The sequence below is a fragment of the Vidua chalybeata genome, chromosome 15, assembly GCF_026979565.1.
Source record: "Vidua chalybeata isolate OUT-0048 chromosome 15, bVidCha1 merged haplotype, whole genome shotgun sequence".
Classification (NCBI taxonomy): Eukaryota; Metazoa; Chordata; class Aves; order Passeriformes; family Viduidae; genus Vidua; species Vidua chalybeata.
The window spans coordinates 698,747-716,077 of record NC_071544.1 but is presented as its reverse complement, the minus strand read 5'-3'; the positions used below and the strand labels follow the sequence as shown (position 1 = coordinate 716,077).

Below are 17,331 nucleotides of genomic sequence, written 5' to 3'. Positions count from 1 at the left end.
AGAGCTTTGCTTTGGTGTTTGTTTCTTCCTGATACCCATTGAAAAATAGTTTTTTCTTGAAAAATAAATATCCAAAAATTTAAGCTGCACTCTTAAACTGTGGGAGATGTCACCATGGATGGTGACTAGGCACCCTTTGGGATGGTCAGTGAGAAAGGGCATGGAGCACTGTGGAAGTGGTTGTTCAAAGTGATCAGATATGAGATTCCACAAAAAACTCTACCAAAGGCATTTACAAAGTATTTCACTTGAAATGCTTTTTGATATTTCTTTTTGGTGAGAAAGCTGAAAAAGGAGAAAGAAATGGGGTGATGCAGGGGTCAAGCCTGCCTGTCCCTTTGGATTTCAGAAATGTTAAGTAAGACCCAAGGAGAACACATTTCCAGGGCTTAGAAAAGCGGACACAGCTCCATGAGGTGACACATACTTGGATCCAAAAGCTGTTCTGCAAGCGAAGCCTCCTTTCCTCCAGAGAGCTGACTTGTGCATTCAGAAAGGCAGATTGAATCTCCTCGGGCAGTGTCAGACCTCTGCTCCCTCTGAAACACACAACCTCTGAGAAATGCAGCCATCACTCAGCCACACTTCCAGCAGCTCCGAGACCCCACCAGCTGTCCAAGCCATGCACCACTGCAAAAGCAACGCATCTGTCGGCCTTGGAATGGCAGGCACAGTGTTACTGAGCCTGGTATGAAACCAGGAGGGAGGCTGGAGGGAGTGCCAAACAATTGGAACTTGAGAGCTTAAGGAAATGAATGTTTTATGGCCCATCAATCAGCATTTGACCGTTTTCTAGAGAAAGATGATGCCACCTTCCAGAAAACTAAGTTTCTCTTTTTGATGGTGGAATGAGCCATAGCCAGAACTGTGAAAATGCACCATGTGTGATATGGTGAGATTCTAAACTTGTTGGACCCTGGGAAATGGTTAATCCTGGGGAAGAGCAGGGTTTCAGCCTTGATGAATGACTTTTAGGAGCCCAGCTCAGCACCAGAGTGCTGCTGAGGTGCTGAAATGCAGCCCCCAGCCTCTCATCTCCCCCTGCACCTGTCTGTTCTCACTGGTTCAGAACAGGTCGCTGCCAGCAGCTCCCAGGTCACATTACTGACAATGTCACCACAAGCAGCAGCAGCTCAGCTGCCTGCACTAGGCAGCCCCGGTGCCCCCCATGCCCCTGAGCTGTGCCCTGGTGCTGCAGCACCAAAGGGGCCAAGACTGAGCCCCCTCCCAGCATCCAAAGGCAGCTCCAGTGGGACCAGTTCCTGCTACCTGTGTTGACCAAAGCAAACCAACCCCATGTACCTAAGCTGTGGGAGGCCACAGCTTGCCATGGGCTCTTGACAGTTCGAGTCTCCAGAAATACAGTTTAGACCTTAAATCTTTTTCTTATTTTTCTCCAATTGTGATATATCTTGATGAGGATGATGGTGATGATTATTAGTTAATAGCTGTTTTAATAATTATAATATTAAAATAATAATATTATTTTACCATGCTATCCATCAGGCAAGGAGCAAGCAGGGTTTTTTCTTCCTTCCTTTCTTTCTTTGTCTTTTTTTTCTTTTTTAATGCTTGTTATATCTCTGCTATATACTTCCTCTCCACACAGAAATATCCCTTCAAAGCTTGATATTATTGAGCAGCTTTCAACCATGCCCAGCAGAGCCATGTATTCTCTGCATTTGTCTGGCCTTTGTTTCTAGGAATGAAATACCAATGGCTGAACAGTGTGACTTCGTTTCACTCCTTCATTCCAATACTTGTTCTATTTCTATCCCACTGGGTCAAACTCACCTATTGTGCGACCTCACCGATTTCAATTACATCAGGGATTAATTTGTTCCATTGCGTTGAAGCTGTTAATACAATCCTGGCTGGCTCTAGATTAGAAAAGGCACGGTGAGACCTCCCTCACAGGCAGTGTGTTTAACAGCAGTCTTGATCTTCAGTTTTGTTCAGCGGTGGGGTGGGTTTTTTCTTCCCTTTGTGCCCCTTTGCCCCTCTTTTCACAATCTTCCCCTTCCTTTCTAAATTGCCCTTATCAGAACTGGGTGGTCTTTCTGACTTCCCCTGCGCCTGGCTAAGGGTTGCCTCCCTGAGACGCTGCCCAGGGCTTGTGAGGGAGGTCAGAGCTGCAAGGTCTGACCTGACAGCACACAGGTGTGACCACTCCAGCTTTGGCACCTCTGCATGGGGTGCACTCTCTGCTCCAGAGGAAGTTTCTGTGTTCATCCATGTCCCCTAGACTCTGTTGACCAGTGGCAATGTCCTTCATCCTTCACCTGGGCCACACTGGATCCCACATCCCTAAGAGGCTCTGTGCTGCTGCCACTACTCCTCACTGCTCCCACCACGACACACAGATTTCTCAGAAGTCATTTCATGTCCCTGTCCCTCCTCACAGCATCGGTGTTGCTGCAAAGAAATCTGCAGCAGGCTTTGCAGAACAGCCCAAACCAAGCCCTGTGAAACTATGGACTGGGGAGCTCAGCATGGTACAACTGGCTCCACTACCTTAACAAAAAAACCTTATTTTCTTGATGGAGAAAGCACTCCTGCTGAAATAACCTGCCCTGGTATGCAGGAATTAAACCCGTGCCCAGCACAGGTGGCTCTGCACAGGTGAGAACAGGGCTGAGGGGCTGCCTGCCCCACCCAAGGGCGCTGCTGGCTAAGCACACCGGCTGTCCCCATGACCCTCTGCTGCTCACCCAGCGCTGGAGGAGCCTGGGTGGCCACAGCAGTGGGGCTGCAGTGGAGACCAGGGCAGAGCACCCAGCGGGGTGTTCCTGGGACAAAAGCTGCAGCACCCCACTAAAAATACTTACTTTACCTCTTCAATTGGACCTGAGTTCAATTACTGAGCAACCTGCCAGGTTCAAAGCACCCCTGACCTTTTCTCCCCTTTCCCCAGGGGAGATGCTCCTGCTGCAAACCTGTTTGGCCACAGCGGCAAGGCAGAGTGGAAACCCTGAGCCCACTACCCTGAAACTAGTCAGGCATTTCCTAAACCTTGGAAAAAGGCAGAGTTATTGACCACAAGGACTTAAAATGTCAGTTTGAAGCACAGGCCTGCCAGGTTCAAGGTGATATCTCTGCTCTTCTGCTTGATACCAGCCCAGTTGAGACTTCCACAAAAACAGGAGCAAAGGCACGAGATACAGAAAACCCGAGGAATACTCAGGAAAACCCTGCCATCAGAAGGAGATGGAAGATCATCAAAGACCACAATCCCCACAAGAGAATAAACTTATGCAGAGGCAGCACCTCAGTGGTGATCCAGTGCTTATCCTGGGAGCTCCTTTCATGTGGTCCCCTGACATCCTCAAGGAACACAGATCCTTGCTTCCACTGCAGAAAAGCAACTCCCTCTAGGGTAAAACACAGCAACTACCGAGCAGTGCACACCAGGTTAGGGCAGAACTCAGAAAATACCTTTTTGCATTGCATTTGCAAAGAAAACAGAGACTTGGCCAGCAACTGTCCCCACAGCAGCTCCAAGTACTGACCTCAGGTGATAGGTGGCTTCTCTAAAAGCTGATTCAGTAGAGATGCCTGGGGACTTGACTGAATTATCCCAGCATCACTTTCCTCTATTAAGTGTCCTCTCTGGAAATCTTTTACTAAGCCCTAGTCAGTTCCACTCGTGCTCGTTCTGAAAAGGTAACACCCAGTGACCCTCTGTGGGAACGGTGCCAAGGGGAAGGGACCTCCTCTGGAGTCCCTGCCATTCACACCAGCCCGGTACCTGCTAACAAAAGGAATGAGCAGCAGTTTGCCATCCAGATTTCCCTCTGTGACAGAGTCCCCTTCCCGAGGAGCCACAGGATGAGTCATAGAATGGCTTGGGTTGCAAGGGACCTTAAAGATCACCTGGTTCCAACACTGCCACGGGCAAGGACACCTTCCACCATACCAGGTTGCTCCAAGCCCCAGTGTCCAACCTGGCCTTGGACACTTCCAGGGATCCAGGAGCAGCCACAGCTGCTCTGGGCACCCTGTGCCAGGACCTCCCAACCTCACAGGGAAGCACTTTTCCTAACATCCCATCTAACCCTGCCCTCTGGCAGTGTGAAGCCATTCCCTTTTGTCCTGGCACTATATCACCTTGTAAATTGTCTCTCCATCTTTTTTGTCAGCTCCCTCACTGCTTCACCACTGCCTGCTCCTGTCTGAGGACTGATCAATTCTGCTTGAGTCACCCTCAATGCTAACCCAGTCTGTTGTCCCAGGCCAAAGGGCTCCATGAGCATTTTTGCTCCAAGTTATGAACTCTGCTTCAGGCTGTCCATGGAATGCCCACAAAACCCATCAGCATTAAGAGGGAGAAATAAAAAATATCCTGGCTGGGTTGGTCTGTAAAGGCTCTTCTGCCAGCACAGCCAGGATCACCTCTGCCAGCAGTCACAGAACTTCTCCTTCCCCAAAAGCCCTTTGAAATACATTCTCAAGCCCTATTATCTCTCCTGTTTATACCACACTCCCTCTATCATTGAGAGATCTCCAAATAATTTATAAGCCCACAAGCTCCTGCACTAACAGGGCCATAAATCACATTTATAAAGCCCATCACTTGCTGTTCCCAGGGCTGTGGGCCGGGCTGGAGCAGGCGGCCCTGGGAGCAGCTCCTGAGCTCTCCACACCCGCACGTTCCGAGGAGAAGGCGGCTCTGTTCTGCACCAGCCACAGGTTTGTTTCCCGAGCATCCAAAGAGGATCCCAGCCAGTGTCTTGCCTCACTGTGCTCTCCCCATCCCACCCCAACACAAGCACACAAAAGAGGGTTTTCTTTGCACAAAATCAAAGCAAGGGAGGAGGATGTTTTTGGCTACTTTCCTCAAGGAAAAAGGTTGCCCATCCAATAATCCCTAAATGAGCAGTGGGTTGTTGGGCTTTCATGTTTGCCTTCGAGCCTCCCCTTGCTGTACCAGGTTGCTGGTTTTCTTTTCCACAGAATTGCAAAACCCTTGAATAATAAAATTTGTGCATGGAAGTGCTGACACAACCCTTAACTACAACATCCTGAACATGATACCAGAATAAGGACGCTCCCTGTGTGGCCCAGCCTATGGGTAAATAAAGCATTTCAGCAGCCAGCACCAACAGATCATAAACCTCCATGAGCATAAATACCAACAACAACCCCAAAAGATTAGAGGGCTTATGGGCAAAGCATGCTGGGATGATTTAGAGCTGGTGTGGAAGGGTCATTATTGCTGAATAGGTGGGGATGAGTGGGCCACAGAAATCAATAAACCATTCTGCTCCCAGGGAAGGAAGGGACCACGCTAATTGTGCAAACACACATTTTCCATTTGAGGCCGGAGCTCTCCGACTCACCCAGCGCGGAGGGATACAGGGAAGCCACTCCACGTGCTGGGGGACAAGGACCTCAGTCCATGACATGTCCCAGCACCTGTCACTCAGGGCACAGCTCACCTAAGCCCTTTGCTGGGCACAACCTGCTGCTGGAGGCAGCTTCAAATGAATGCAGATGCAGGCAACATTCAGCTCCATTAATTCTATTTCCTAGGGAGTTAATATATGGCTGGCACAGGTATCTCACTCGCTTTCAGCATCACCATCAAGTCAGAGCTTTTCCAGTGCCCAGTTCTAGCACTGAACAATCACCCAATGGGTCCTGCCAGCACCAGTTACCCTCAAGCACCAAAGACAACTCTGGGATCCATTTCATCCTGATCAAATAATCCCATTTGGAAGTTTCCACACTGGCATCAGAGATGGAGGTGGCCACAGAGTGAGCCACAACAGCTCTCTGGATCCTCCAGTGAGGACAGACCCAGAGTTTTGCAGATGGGTTTCCAGGCACAGAGCTGCTGAGGCACAGAGTTCAAAGGCAGTGAGCAATTCCCAGTTCCTCCTTGGGTGCTCCCCATTCCCAATTTTTCTACTTTTTTCCCCCCCACTTTCTTTCTAGGAAACACAGTAATGACAAAAAGACACTCACTTTGGAGAGTGAAGCCTATTTATATACAGAATAAATCTATACCATACAAATACACAGCTGTTTGTACCCAAGGGGCCAAGGGTAAGCAAAGCCTATTTTGGGGACACACCAAGGAGGGAACCAGCAGCCAGTGGCAATGCCTATTATTCCCATGAAGAAGCCTGAGCTCACAAGCACATACAGCTGCAAATGGTGGCTGCTTTTACTCCTGCTGGTTGGAGCTGGCTGATGGTGGTAAAGCACAGGGACCTGCTCTGCTCCCCCTGCATGACCCAGTCTCCTCCTCTCTGCCTTTCCAAAGGTATTTTAAGAAAACACTTTCTAGATCAGTTAATAAAATAGCTTGAAGTTTGCCCAGCTCACGTCAAGCTTACAGCTTGCAGTTAATGGATTTCAACTTAACTTGGGATTTTAAGAGTTTTTAAAACAAGAAATTTCATCTTCCCTCCAGAAATAAATTCTTCAATAGCTTCACTGCAAAAATATTCCCAGGAATGGACAATTCTACTACTTATGTACTAAAGACGGCCTAGGAAAAAAAATCAGATTACTACTGAGCCTTATCAAAAATATGGCATAAACCATGTGTTGACTTTAATCCAAACCAAACTGTCAATCTGCCTTCAGGATCCCATAGAACAAACATGAGCCTAGGGCCAGAAAAGAAAGGCTGAGTTTGTTTTCTAATAGGAGATTTGTTCTGATCTCTATTAGCCACACTTCTGCCTGGAAATATTTACACTGCAAACAGCAGACAAATAGGATTTCTTATCTTTCAGCTTTGTTGAGTTAGGGATAAGTCTCATTTGGTATTAATTAATTTAGATTGCAAGTTTCCCATTTTCAGGGAACAATTCTCAACTGTTTTGGAAAATAAATCTGTTTTTAAAATGTTTTAAATAAGGGAAAAAATAAAGTTGTGTTAAAATCACTGAGGTTTGGGCTGCTGCATCTCTGCACAGCTTGGGGGTACCGGGGAGAACCCCACATATTTTGCTCCATCCATTGCCAGTCACCAGCAGTGGGAAAATGAGGCTGGGGGGAAATACAGGCCAGACATGGGCAGATACGAAGATGAGACCTTGTGGCATGAAGCTGGGGATCCCCCAAGAGCCCTTTCTTTGAGCCACCAGCATCCACGCCCACAGCACTGAGGTGATGTAAGGCCCCATGCCTCATCCAGACACCCCCAGGTCCCTGCCTGGTCTGGGGACACCCTCTGGGGACCCTCACCCAAGGGCCACTAACCCAGCACAGGGCCGCTCTTCCAGCTCAGCCTTGCTGACCTCAGATCAGACTGCACAAATTTCCTTTGGAAGTGAAACCCCACAACTGAACCTGACACCACTGACCTGGTGCTCAGTGTCTTGGCAGACATGGTGATGGTGCACAATGGGGAAATCAGGCTCCCAGAAATGAAAGCTGAGCAAATAAATTCAATTTTCTTGTTTGCTACATTTAAATAGCAATTAAATTCTTATTACCTACTCTTTCAACATAAACAGCACAAAGCAAGCCTTCTGCCTTGCTGGCAGACTGCTCCCATTTATTATAGGACAAGGGGGAATGGGTTTAAAGTAAAAGAAGAGAAATTTAGATTAGATGTTGGGAAGAAATTCTTTCCTCAGAGGTGGTCAAGTGCTGGCACACATTGCCCAGGGAATCACAGAATATTCTGAATTGGAAGGTCCACATTAGAATCATCCAGTCCAACCCCTGGCCCTGCACAGACACCCCAACAGTCCCACTCTCTGCATTCCTGGGAATGCTGTCCAAACACTCCTGGAGCTCTGGCAGCCTCAGGGATGCTTCATCCTTGGCAGTGCTCAAGGCCAGGTTGGACACTGGGGCTTGGAGCAGCCTGGGACAGTGGGAGGCATCCCTGCCCACAGCAGGGGGGGGGGCTTTAAGGTCTCTCCCAACTCAAACCATTCTGGTTCTGTGATGAGCAGGGCAGACTTTCCATGCTGACCAGAGCTGCTCTCACTCCTCCCTTCCAGCCTGAGATGTTCCAGCTTTGAGAACCCCAAAGGAAACACACACAGAGTCCCTCCCATCCCCACAGCCTGGGGTCAGGCTGGCACGGCCCATCTCCCAGCACGGAGTTCCAGGTGGAATTCCAGGGGAAGCTTGCAGCACTGCCTGCTCCCTGGGACAAAGGTGGCATGTGCCTGCAGCACCCAGTGCTGTCCCTGCAGCAGAGCTGCTGCTGCCTCATCGATTGCTGGGGGCTGCTTGCTGCTCTGATCTCAGCTGGCCGGGATTCTCCCAATCACCGCGAGGTCGCAACCACAGGGTCAGAAACCTGCACTATATACATCATAATATATTGTACAGCTAATCAATACTGCACTGCCCTGTGCAGTGCTACAGTGCAGCCTTCACACCCAGGGACTGAGGCTGCTCACGTGGGATCATAACCTTCCAGCCCGGGAGAGTAAGGGGGCCAAAAGCAGCTTCATGTTAGAGCTGGAGAATGTAGCTGGAAACGGAGCACATACTCCACTCACTGTTCGTTCCTACAACGCAGTTGAATTCCACCTGTGGCTTGAATTCATTGGCTTGGGAAAGCAAATACAGTTATCTGATCAGGATTGTACCCGACACTCCAACGGGAGAAGCGATGCAGCCACACCGTGAGGAGATCACCCAGGGTGTGACAGAAAGGAAGTGACCCCAGTCCCTGTAGTCACAGCACTGCCAGCTTTCCAGACCACCCCTCTCTTCAAATGGATAAAAAGCATCAGAGAAGCAGCAAAATGCCCTTTTACCAAAAATGTCCTTCACCCACTTTGTGATTTATATTCCCATGGCTTCCCATCCCAGCAGCTATGCCTACAGACACCCAGCACACACACTACACACAGTCATTAACCAGGCTCACCACTGCTCCTGGCATTTTTCTGTTAATTCTGGATTTCTGTGCAAGAGCAGCTCAGAGTATTCCAAAAGATACAAAAGCTTTTTAACAAACTGGCCTTCAAAATGATGCCAAAGATAGTATTCTAGCAGAAAAAAGGGGATTTGAAATACGTTGCAGGAGAAAAAGGAACTGGGAGGACTAAGGAGTGCTGGGAATACCTTATAGGAAGAGCAATCCATTATTAATTGCTGCATCCTGACATTTGTATCCACGCAATATGCACTTCTCTGGCACCTTCACCAAGGTTTAGCATCCCTGCATTTGGATTTTAAAAGACGAGCAGAGGAATCAGAGCACACTGGGCCCCTCGCCATCCTGCTTCCCCTCAGTGCCAGCTTCTTGTTGTTTCCAGATCCAGCCCCTTAGCCTGGCCACCATGGGGGCTCTGGGTCTGCCTGTGGCAAGTGCCAGCACCCCAGCCTGCCCCTGCTTCCATCTCCACATGGGTGAGCCCACGGGCTGGACTCTGTTCCATCTCCTGTCCATCACCAGCCACTCAACAGTGAGTAGGATGTGCTGGGCCATTCCCCACTGCCCACTTCCTATCACAGAATCATTTAGGTTGGAAAAATCCTCTAAGATCACCAATCTACCTGTTAACCCAGCCCTGCCAGGCCCATGGCTAAACCAGATGCCCAAGTGCCACATCCACACATCTTCTGAACACTTCCAGGGATGGTGGCTCTACTCTTCCAGTGCTTGACAACACTTTTGTTGAAGAAATTTTTTTCCTAATAGCCCATCTAAACCTTCCCTGGCACAACTTGAGGCCTTTTACCCCAATGCCACAGCCTCAGATCTTCCCCTATCCTCCCACAGCCTCCAAAGCAACGCTGACCTCCAGCAGCATCAGCAGCAAACTCAGCAGCACCAGTGCAGCTCCAGCCCTGTAGCCAGAGAAGCACCAGCCCAGGCAAGGAGCCACATGCAGGAGATCATCAGAGCTGTTCTGCACGCTGAGCTCCAGAGGTTAAAGGTGTTCTGGCTCTCCTGGCTGCAGAAGAACGAAGGCAGTAACTCCATGAAAAGGCACAGTGAGCAGGGTGTGAGAGAGCCTGGCAAAGGGGAGGATGTGCTGTCACTGCGTGGACACTGCCGCGTGGTTCAGCCTGAAATGCAGCTGTTTGTGTAGGCAGAGCAGGCAGGGGCTGAGATAGCATTGCCCAGGCAACCAACCCCACATGGACGCACCAGGGGCACAGACCACAGCCCAGCCCCTGGAGGGGGAAGATTGGCATGTCGGCTCCCACCCGCCGCAGCCCCTGGGGCTGTGAGGAGGTAGCACAAAAGGAAACACACAGACCATGACAGGCTAAGCCTCCTCCTTCCTCTGTGTTCCCCTTTCTTTCTCTTCATGCTATGGCGAGGCTGCTGAATGGCAATAGCGAAATACTTTTGCAGAGCCAGACAGTCTTTTATATTTTGGGGTTTTTTTCTTACTTTCCTTCCAGCTTCTTTGACGGATGCCTAATCCTCCATGGACATCTGGAGAGGCATCAGGACATAGAGGCGACATGCCAGGTAGGCAGCACATTGCGCAGCTCTGCATAATGTCTGCTTCTACCTGCTGTTATGGTACAGCAGGTGACCAAAACACAAAAACCCAGGGAAGGAAAGAAAAACAATCATGTCTGGACCTTCCAGGCCACAAGTACCCAGGTGGAAGCTCCCTGGTCTCAGCATTAGAGCACAGGAAGGCCATGCCCTGCAGCAGAGCATCTCACAGGCAGGAGGGCATTTAGGTGCCTCCCTGGGCCCAGGGCTTCCAGCTCCCCCAGCACCCACCCCAGGCTTCCCAGGGCCAGAGCAACTCGCAGACCCCAGGCAGGGACCCTGGCAAGAGGTATCCCCATGTCTGTCCGGGCACCAACAGCAGCCATTCCTCTTTTCCCTTCTTAAATCACATTCCATGAACACATTTTTTCACCTGCACTTATCCTAATAAAGTATCTAAATCTGTGGAAAAACAAAGCAAAAGCAGCTCTGCAAGGGAGAAGAGGAGAGAGCAAAGCAGAGTCCTAAGGAAAGGAAGAGATACATAAAAAATCTTCCAAGGATCTGGGAATTAGCTTTACATATCCAAAATAATGATTTTCAGTCCCAGGTGAGTCTCTCTCTTGAGCTCAGCCTCCCACAGCAGAGAGAGATACCCACTGGCCCGGCTGACCAGCTCAGTGCTATCATCTTACAGCAAAATCAAATATTCAGTGTGGCTGCCCAAGCCCCCAGTGCTGCTCATCCTCCCTGAGCCTCCTGTCACCCTCAGCAGTCACTCCCACCACCAGCTGCATCCCACATGCCAGCCACAGCTGCAGACCTCAGGCAGTGCCACCCCTCTGCCCGTTCTGCTCTTTTCTCTCCCACCTTGATATGCAACAGCCAAGCTACTCTGTAAGAAAAACTAATTCTGAGTTTGAGCAGGAATTCCTCCTGTGAATTCCACTCCACTCCAAACCCAGCACTGCTCCAAACCCAGTGTGTCTCAGAATCCCACACTGCTCTGAACCCCGCACTGAACCTCACACCACTTCAAATCCTGCAGTACTCCAAACACTGCGCCCCTTGCCTCCATCCAGTCTTGTACTTGTTAGGTGCAATAAGGAAAGCAAAACTGAAATACAATACAACCATCACGCTGCAGCCAATTAAAATCTGAACCTCATGGTGTCCTTCTAGGCACTCTTCCCAAATGCTGAAGCAGCTCACGTTTCTGTCAGCCTTGCTGGGGTAAGAATCTGGAAACAGCTTTGCAAATCTTCCTGCTAAATGTCTTTGAGGGGTCTTTGTGGCAGAGAACCTGTCCCAGCGCTTTGAAGGACTGGGGACCTTCAGGGAGAAGCAAAGGCATGGTGTGCCCAGGGCAGGCAGCCAAGAGCTGCTGGTGGGGCACAGGCTGCACATCCCCATCGGTGTAGGAGCAGGACACACACCTACGCTCACCCGAGCTAAGCTGAGTCTCGCCCCTCCCACAGGAGAACCCCAGCACACATCAGCCCAAGCACCAGCCCACTGCCACTCAGCTTCCCTGCTCCAGCCCAGGCAACTGCTCCAATGTGTTTCCTCTTCCTCCACAAGCCCAAGCTCTCCAAAGTTCAGGAGGCAGAAGCAGATACACAGGGCAGCTTCAGGACACAACACTTCATAGTCTGGTGCAATGAGTCAGCAGCAGGGAATAAAAATCCCTTGTGGCAAGCCACATGGTTGTTTCCTGGAGAGCAAGGATTTTCCTGGAACAAACGATTTCACGTACAACAGGACCCTGCCTCTGCAGGTTGCAGGCCAGCAGAGGCATACCATGAGGAACTGTATTCACCACTGGGAATCCAGCACAGCACCAAGCCAGAGCTAGGGACCATCCCATCAACTCCAGCCCATGATGGGGCCATGCACTTCCACATCGCTGAGCTCCTCTGCTCATTAACTCAGGCTTTGCTCACGCAGTTTCTCTGGTCTTCTCACTGCCTAGTAATCAAGGCAGGTGCAATCCAAAATATCAACAGAGGGCTGCCCAGCCTTTCACAGACCACATTTGCCATATTCTGTCCTTCTCAGCATGATTTCTCCACCCTTGTGGAGCAGGAGGCAGGTATGGCACAGGGATGCTGTCCGAGGATGTGGTGCTCCCAATCCAGGCTGAACAGAGAGGGGAAGCATGGGATCACCCAGCCCGGGGGGCTCTGGGCACCACTGAGTCTTGGCATGCAGGGCTTGACTACAAGGAAGGAGCAGCCCATGGACGCACCACCTACCCCCTCCCACAGCGCTTCAGGAACAACATGGGGATGCCCAAAGCTCCATCCCTGGCAGCACACGCAGCCTTGGCGCCTCCTCAAGACAGGCACTGTGCCACCCAGAGAGGACAAAGGCAAGTGGGTGCCCATCTGCAGGGAGGGGAGACATGAGAATAACCTTGTTGGTGATGTGGAGTCTAGCATCCTGATTTTGGTGCTGTCACCAGGAGGGCAAGGACAGGGCAGACAGGGAGCTGTGGCTCTACCACTGCTGCACACCCGCAGAAAGAGTGGCCAGCCAAGGCAAGCTGGGCGGGTTGTGACCAGGACCTCTTTTGGCTTCTCCACAGCGAATCCCCGGAGCCATTTGGTGGCACTCACCACCCGTCCTGCTTGTCCCAGGGAGGATGGCTATGGAGCAGCAGGCAGGGAGAGGGGAGGGAGCTGCTCAGCAGGCTCATGCCTCTGACATGTCCTTCTGGCATTCCTGCGTGTGGTTCCGCCAGACCGCAGGATCTGGCTCACTGAACGTGTGGAAGCAACACTTCTCCGTGTCTCACTTTACAATGTCCCAAACAATAACTGTCTGTCGCTGCACAGGAGCTTAGGAGAAACATAAGTTGCTATTGGCATGGCACACAGCAGCCTTCCTCTTACACAACACCAGCAGATGTGAAAATAGCCCAGTGCTGCCTTGTGCATTCCTCTGACCTCCTGTTTGCTTCTGGATCAGATTCCAAAGCTGGATCTTAACCTACAAGAGCCATAAAAGCAAAGGATTTGGCCCTATCAGGGACCTCTTCATAATCTAAGACAGATGCACTCCGTGTAGGAGAACATGGCGAGGTTTATCAGGCAGGGAAGAGGCTGAGGCAGGACCACCCTCTACTTTGCAGCACAGCCAGGGCAGCTCACACTGGCATTGCCCCGTGCTCTGCCTGGCCCTGCACTCAAGGTGGCTCAGGGACAGAAGAGCTGGAAGCTCTTGCAAACCAGGACAGCACTCAGAACCTCAGATCCTACTGCTCAACTTACACTGAAGCTGCCTCCAGCCCCCACCTGCCCTGGCAAAGGGGGCCTTTTGAGGTCCCATGTCCCCAAATTTGTTATCCTCGGTGTCACTGGTGCTGCCAGAGCCAGCACAGCATGGGGCAAAATCCTCCAACCCTGCAAGGTGCTTCTGGGGTTTCTCACCTGCTTGAAGAGCAGAGATTGACTCCAAAGCCAAACCCCAAACCACTCTGGGACATACAGAACAAAAAAGCACATGGAAGAGAAATTGCTCCTGGAAGTGTGAAAAGGTAGGAGAATAAACTGAAGAATTCTAAAGATGTGACAGAGGGAGAGTTCAGTAACCATCAGCAAAAGAGCATTCCTGAGAACAACCTGCATAAATAAATTAATGTCTCCAGGGTCTGCAAGGGTATCCAGTGTCCCTGCTTTGGAACTGCAGCGACTCCAAGCATCAGAGTGACTTCCTAAGAGGCAAGAGAAGAAAACAAGAACAGGGGCATTGCTGTTGCAGGGGAAAGTGAATGACCGCTCCTCCAGGCAGCCCTGGGAGGTCCAGGGCCACTCCCAGGGCTGTGCTGCACCCACGCTCTGGCAGTGCTCCCCTCTGCCCCACCATGTGTTAGTCCCTGTGCTCCTTGGTGGAAATGTCACACAATGGCAAAGCCCTGGAAGAGTTCAACTCATCCAGGGGTCTAAATCCTGCACCTGGAAACTCCCGACCCTCCAACCTCCCTGTGGCCAGGGTTGGGGAACATTTCCCAGTGCTGCCATAACCTGCCCACAGGAGATACTACACCTGCCCCATTACCCACTGGCAAATGTAGGGTGGCCTTGGGGTCTATGAGAAAGCTTTTGGCCAGAGCTGAGCACCCACCACAGAACTGCAGCAGCTCACACGTCAATGCACCACAGCCCTCGTACACGAGGATCCACCAGAACACACAGAGCATATCCAAACTATGGTGTTTTGTCCCCGAATCCCTCCAGCCCCACACACACTAGAGGGATTTCTACCTCTGCACACAGAGCCACAGGTACCAGGCAGCAGTAGAGCAGAGTACTTCTAAGACCAGCACACAAGATGAGCCACAGATCATGGCTTGAACGGAGGGCAAAAGGCAGCCTTAGAACATAATCCACTTCAGGAACTCTTAAATCTCCCCAGTACAACACAGAGCCCTTTAAGCAAAACTAAACAACTTCCTTTAGACTAAATAAATATTAAACCTAAGTGATGCATTAATTTACTCCAGTTGACCAAAGGCTAACTCCTACCCAAACTGATCATTATTAAAGAAATCCTATAATCCCTTGCTCCCATTCAGGCTCAAAACATGTAATCCCATGAATAAATCCAGAAAGAAAGTGTAACAAAATGGGCAATAAAAACTTACAGCATTCACATCTTTTCATCTACCATTAATACTGTAAACACTCACTCGAAGGCCCTCGAGTATGACTAATCTAATGTTTTGGCTCCCCACACCAATCGCCGAAGGAGCTCCGCTCTGCGTGTGACACCCAAAGAGCTCCTCTGCCCCTCCAGCCGCAGCCAGGACACCTCCGCAGAGCCCAGTGCAGCCATCGCACCTCACAGCCCCCAGAACGCTGCAAAATCAGCACAAAAGGTAGCAAGTATGGTTCTAATAGCACCAGAGCACAGAGCTTTCTTCTTTTTTTCCTTTTTTTTTTTTATTATTTTATTGCTTTGGAAGCCTGCAAGCTCCAACTGTATAAATGCCAATAACTTTGTTTTAAGGCTGCTGAAGTAAGAGATCAGATTTTAGCAAGTGCTTTCCAGGCAGCCAGCCAAACTTTTTCTGATTCACTAAAAGCACCGAAGGGAGGGGGAGAGGAAGGGGGCTGGAGGGCTGATTAACTTCAGTTACCGCACAAGCGCAAAAAAACCTCTCCCCGCTGCAAAGGGTTCCGGCGCTGCGAGCCCTGCGCAGCCTGTCATTCCTCGGGCTGAAAAAAACACGCACCAGAGAAACAGAGCAAACACCTTCCAACCGCAGGGTAATTTACAGCTGTGGATCCTCTCCTGCTGAGGAGAGTGCTCCACCACGGAAGGCTCTGCTGGTGTCAGGTTCGAGCTGCAGTTTTTGGAGGGGGAGAGGAAAAAAATGTGATCGGGCATTTTTTGGATGGATGTGAGAGCAGGGGATGGGGCTGGTTGGGGTTTTAGCTTGGCCAGAGGGATGGAGCCCCCTCCAAGGCTGTGCTCATCCAGGACCATCCCCTGCTGCAGATCTGGAGAGAGTGAGCAGGTGCAATCCCGGCCAAAGCACAACTCAGTGCCAAGGGTGGCACAATGTTCCCCAGCTCCAGCGGGAAGGTGGCTGGAGCCACCTTAGTGGCACCTGCTCTGCCCGGCCCCGCAGGTGGGTCTGTTCCAGGATGTCTAGCTAAAATCCCTGGGGCAGTGGGGCGCATGGCCACGGGGGCAGCTGCCATCCCCATTCCGCGGGCACCTGGGCTGCAGAGCCTCACTCAGGGTGTTCCTCCAACGGCCTCATTCCTGCCGAGACAGGATCAAAGGCTGGAGCTGACTTGGACGGCGTTCTACCGAATAATGGGGAGGGAGCACGCAGCCTCCTTCTCTTGGCTAGGAAAACTTGTGTTTTTCAAACCATCGGTTTTTGGGAGTGAGTTACCAAAGAGGAGAAGAGGGAAAAAAAAAAAAAAAAAAAAAAAGAGAGAGAGAGGGAGGGTGGAAAAAAAAAAGAAAGGGAAAAAGGGAAAGAAGGGCGACCAGGAGAGCGCCTGCTCTTCCAAGACAAGTGCATCAATCAACATTGTGCAAGGAGAGTCCAGCACTCCCTCTCAGATCATTAGCCAGGCTAATGCACTCCAGAGGATGCCGCTACGGCAGGCTACCGGCGCACCGGCTGCACCCCTGCCCGTACCCGCCGGCCGAGCACAACGGGGCACAGGGGAAGCCCCAGTCCAGGGCAAGTGACACTCCAGCATCTGGTGCGGGGCTCGGTTTAATATAGCTATAAAAACTAGAGGGAAACAAGTGAAAGCCCCAGCCAAACCTGCCTGGCACTCGAGGTCAGCACGCCGCCTTTGTTTCTATTTTACAACCAAAAGCGAGAGAGGACAGAAAGGACACGTACCTGTACCTGAAAGCACAGCAGCAGGAAATGTAAACATCTGGAGAGGAGAAAAAAAAAGCAACAAAAGATCAAATGATGTGGTAGAATGATTAAAGTTGATTTTTGTTTTGTTTGGGTTTTTCTTTGTTTTTGTTTGCAATTTTTAAAAGGGCTCAGAGCGATGCTCTGCTTATAAAAAGGCTCAGGTCCCCATTATCACCTGGCTGCAAGGAAAATGCAACCGGAGCCTCCAGAATGAAAGTTTAAAAAAAATTTTAAATATTTTTAAAAATTAAAAAAAGTATTTAGAAATATGCCATAATCCTTACAGGCAAGTGCAGGCTGAGAGCAGTGAATACATCGCTGGGCGAGGAGGGGGTTGGCCGGCGGCTGGTCGCTAGCGGAGCGCAGTCCCCCGCCGCCGCGCTGACATGGGAGCGATCCGGCCGGCGAGCTCCGATCCGCGCCGCGCTGCTCCGCGCCGCTCCGCGCCGCCGGGAAGTTGTGGTACCGCCCGCTCTGCCTCCGCCGAGTGACTCGTCAGGCATCAGCTCTCCTCTCCCCCTGTCTCTCCTCCTCCTCCTCCTCTCCCTCT

At 50.8% G+C, this 17,331-nt stretch overlaps 1 protein-coding gene across 3 annotated transcripts in view; it reads right to left on the bottom strand.

Moving 5' to 3' along the window:
* FGF18 (fibroblast growth factor 18) overlaps positions 1-17,331 on the bottom strand; it is a 64,778-nt gene extending 47,447 nt beyond the window's left edge. The window contains exons 1-2 of one of the 3 annotated variants that reach the window (XM_053956974.1): positions 17,066-17,331; positions 16,758-16,794 (exon numbers count right to left, since the gene is read on the bottom strand). In XM_053956974.1, coding sequence (XP_053812949.1) covers positions 16,758-16,794; positions 17,066-17,097 — 69 coding nt within the window. In that variant the 5' untranslated portion in view covers positions 17,098-17,331. Of the gene's footprint in view, positions 1-427; positions 540-1,794; positions 2,018-3,509; positions 3,721-16,757; positions 16,795-17,065 lie in introns of those variants that run through there. The other 2 variants (XM_053956975.1, XM_053956976.1) reach the window with 2 other exon arrangements.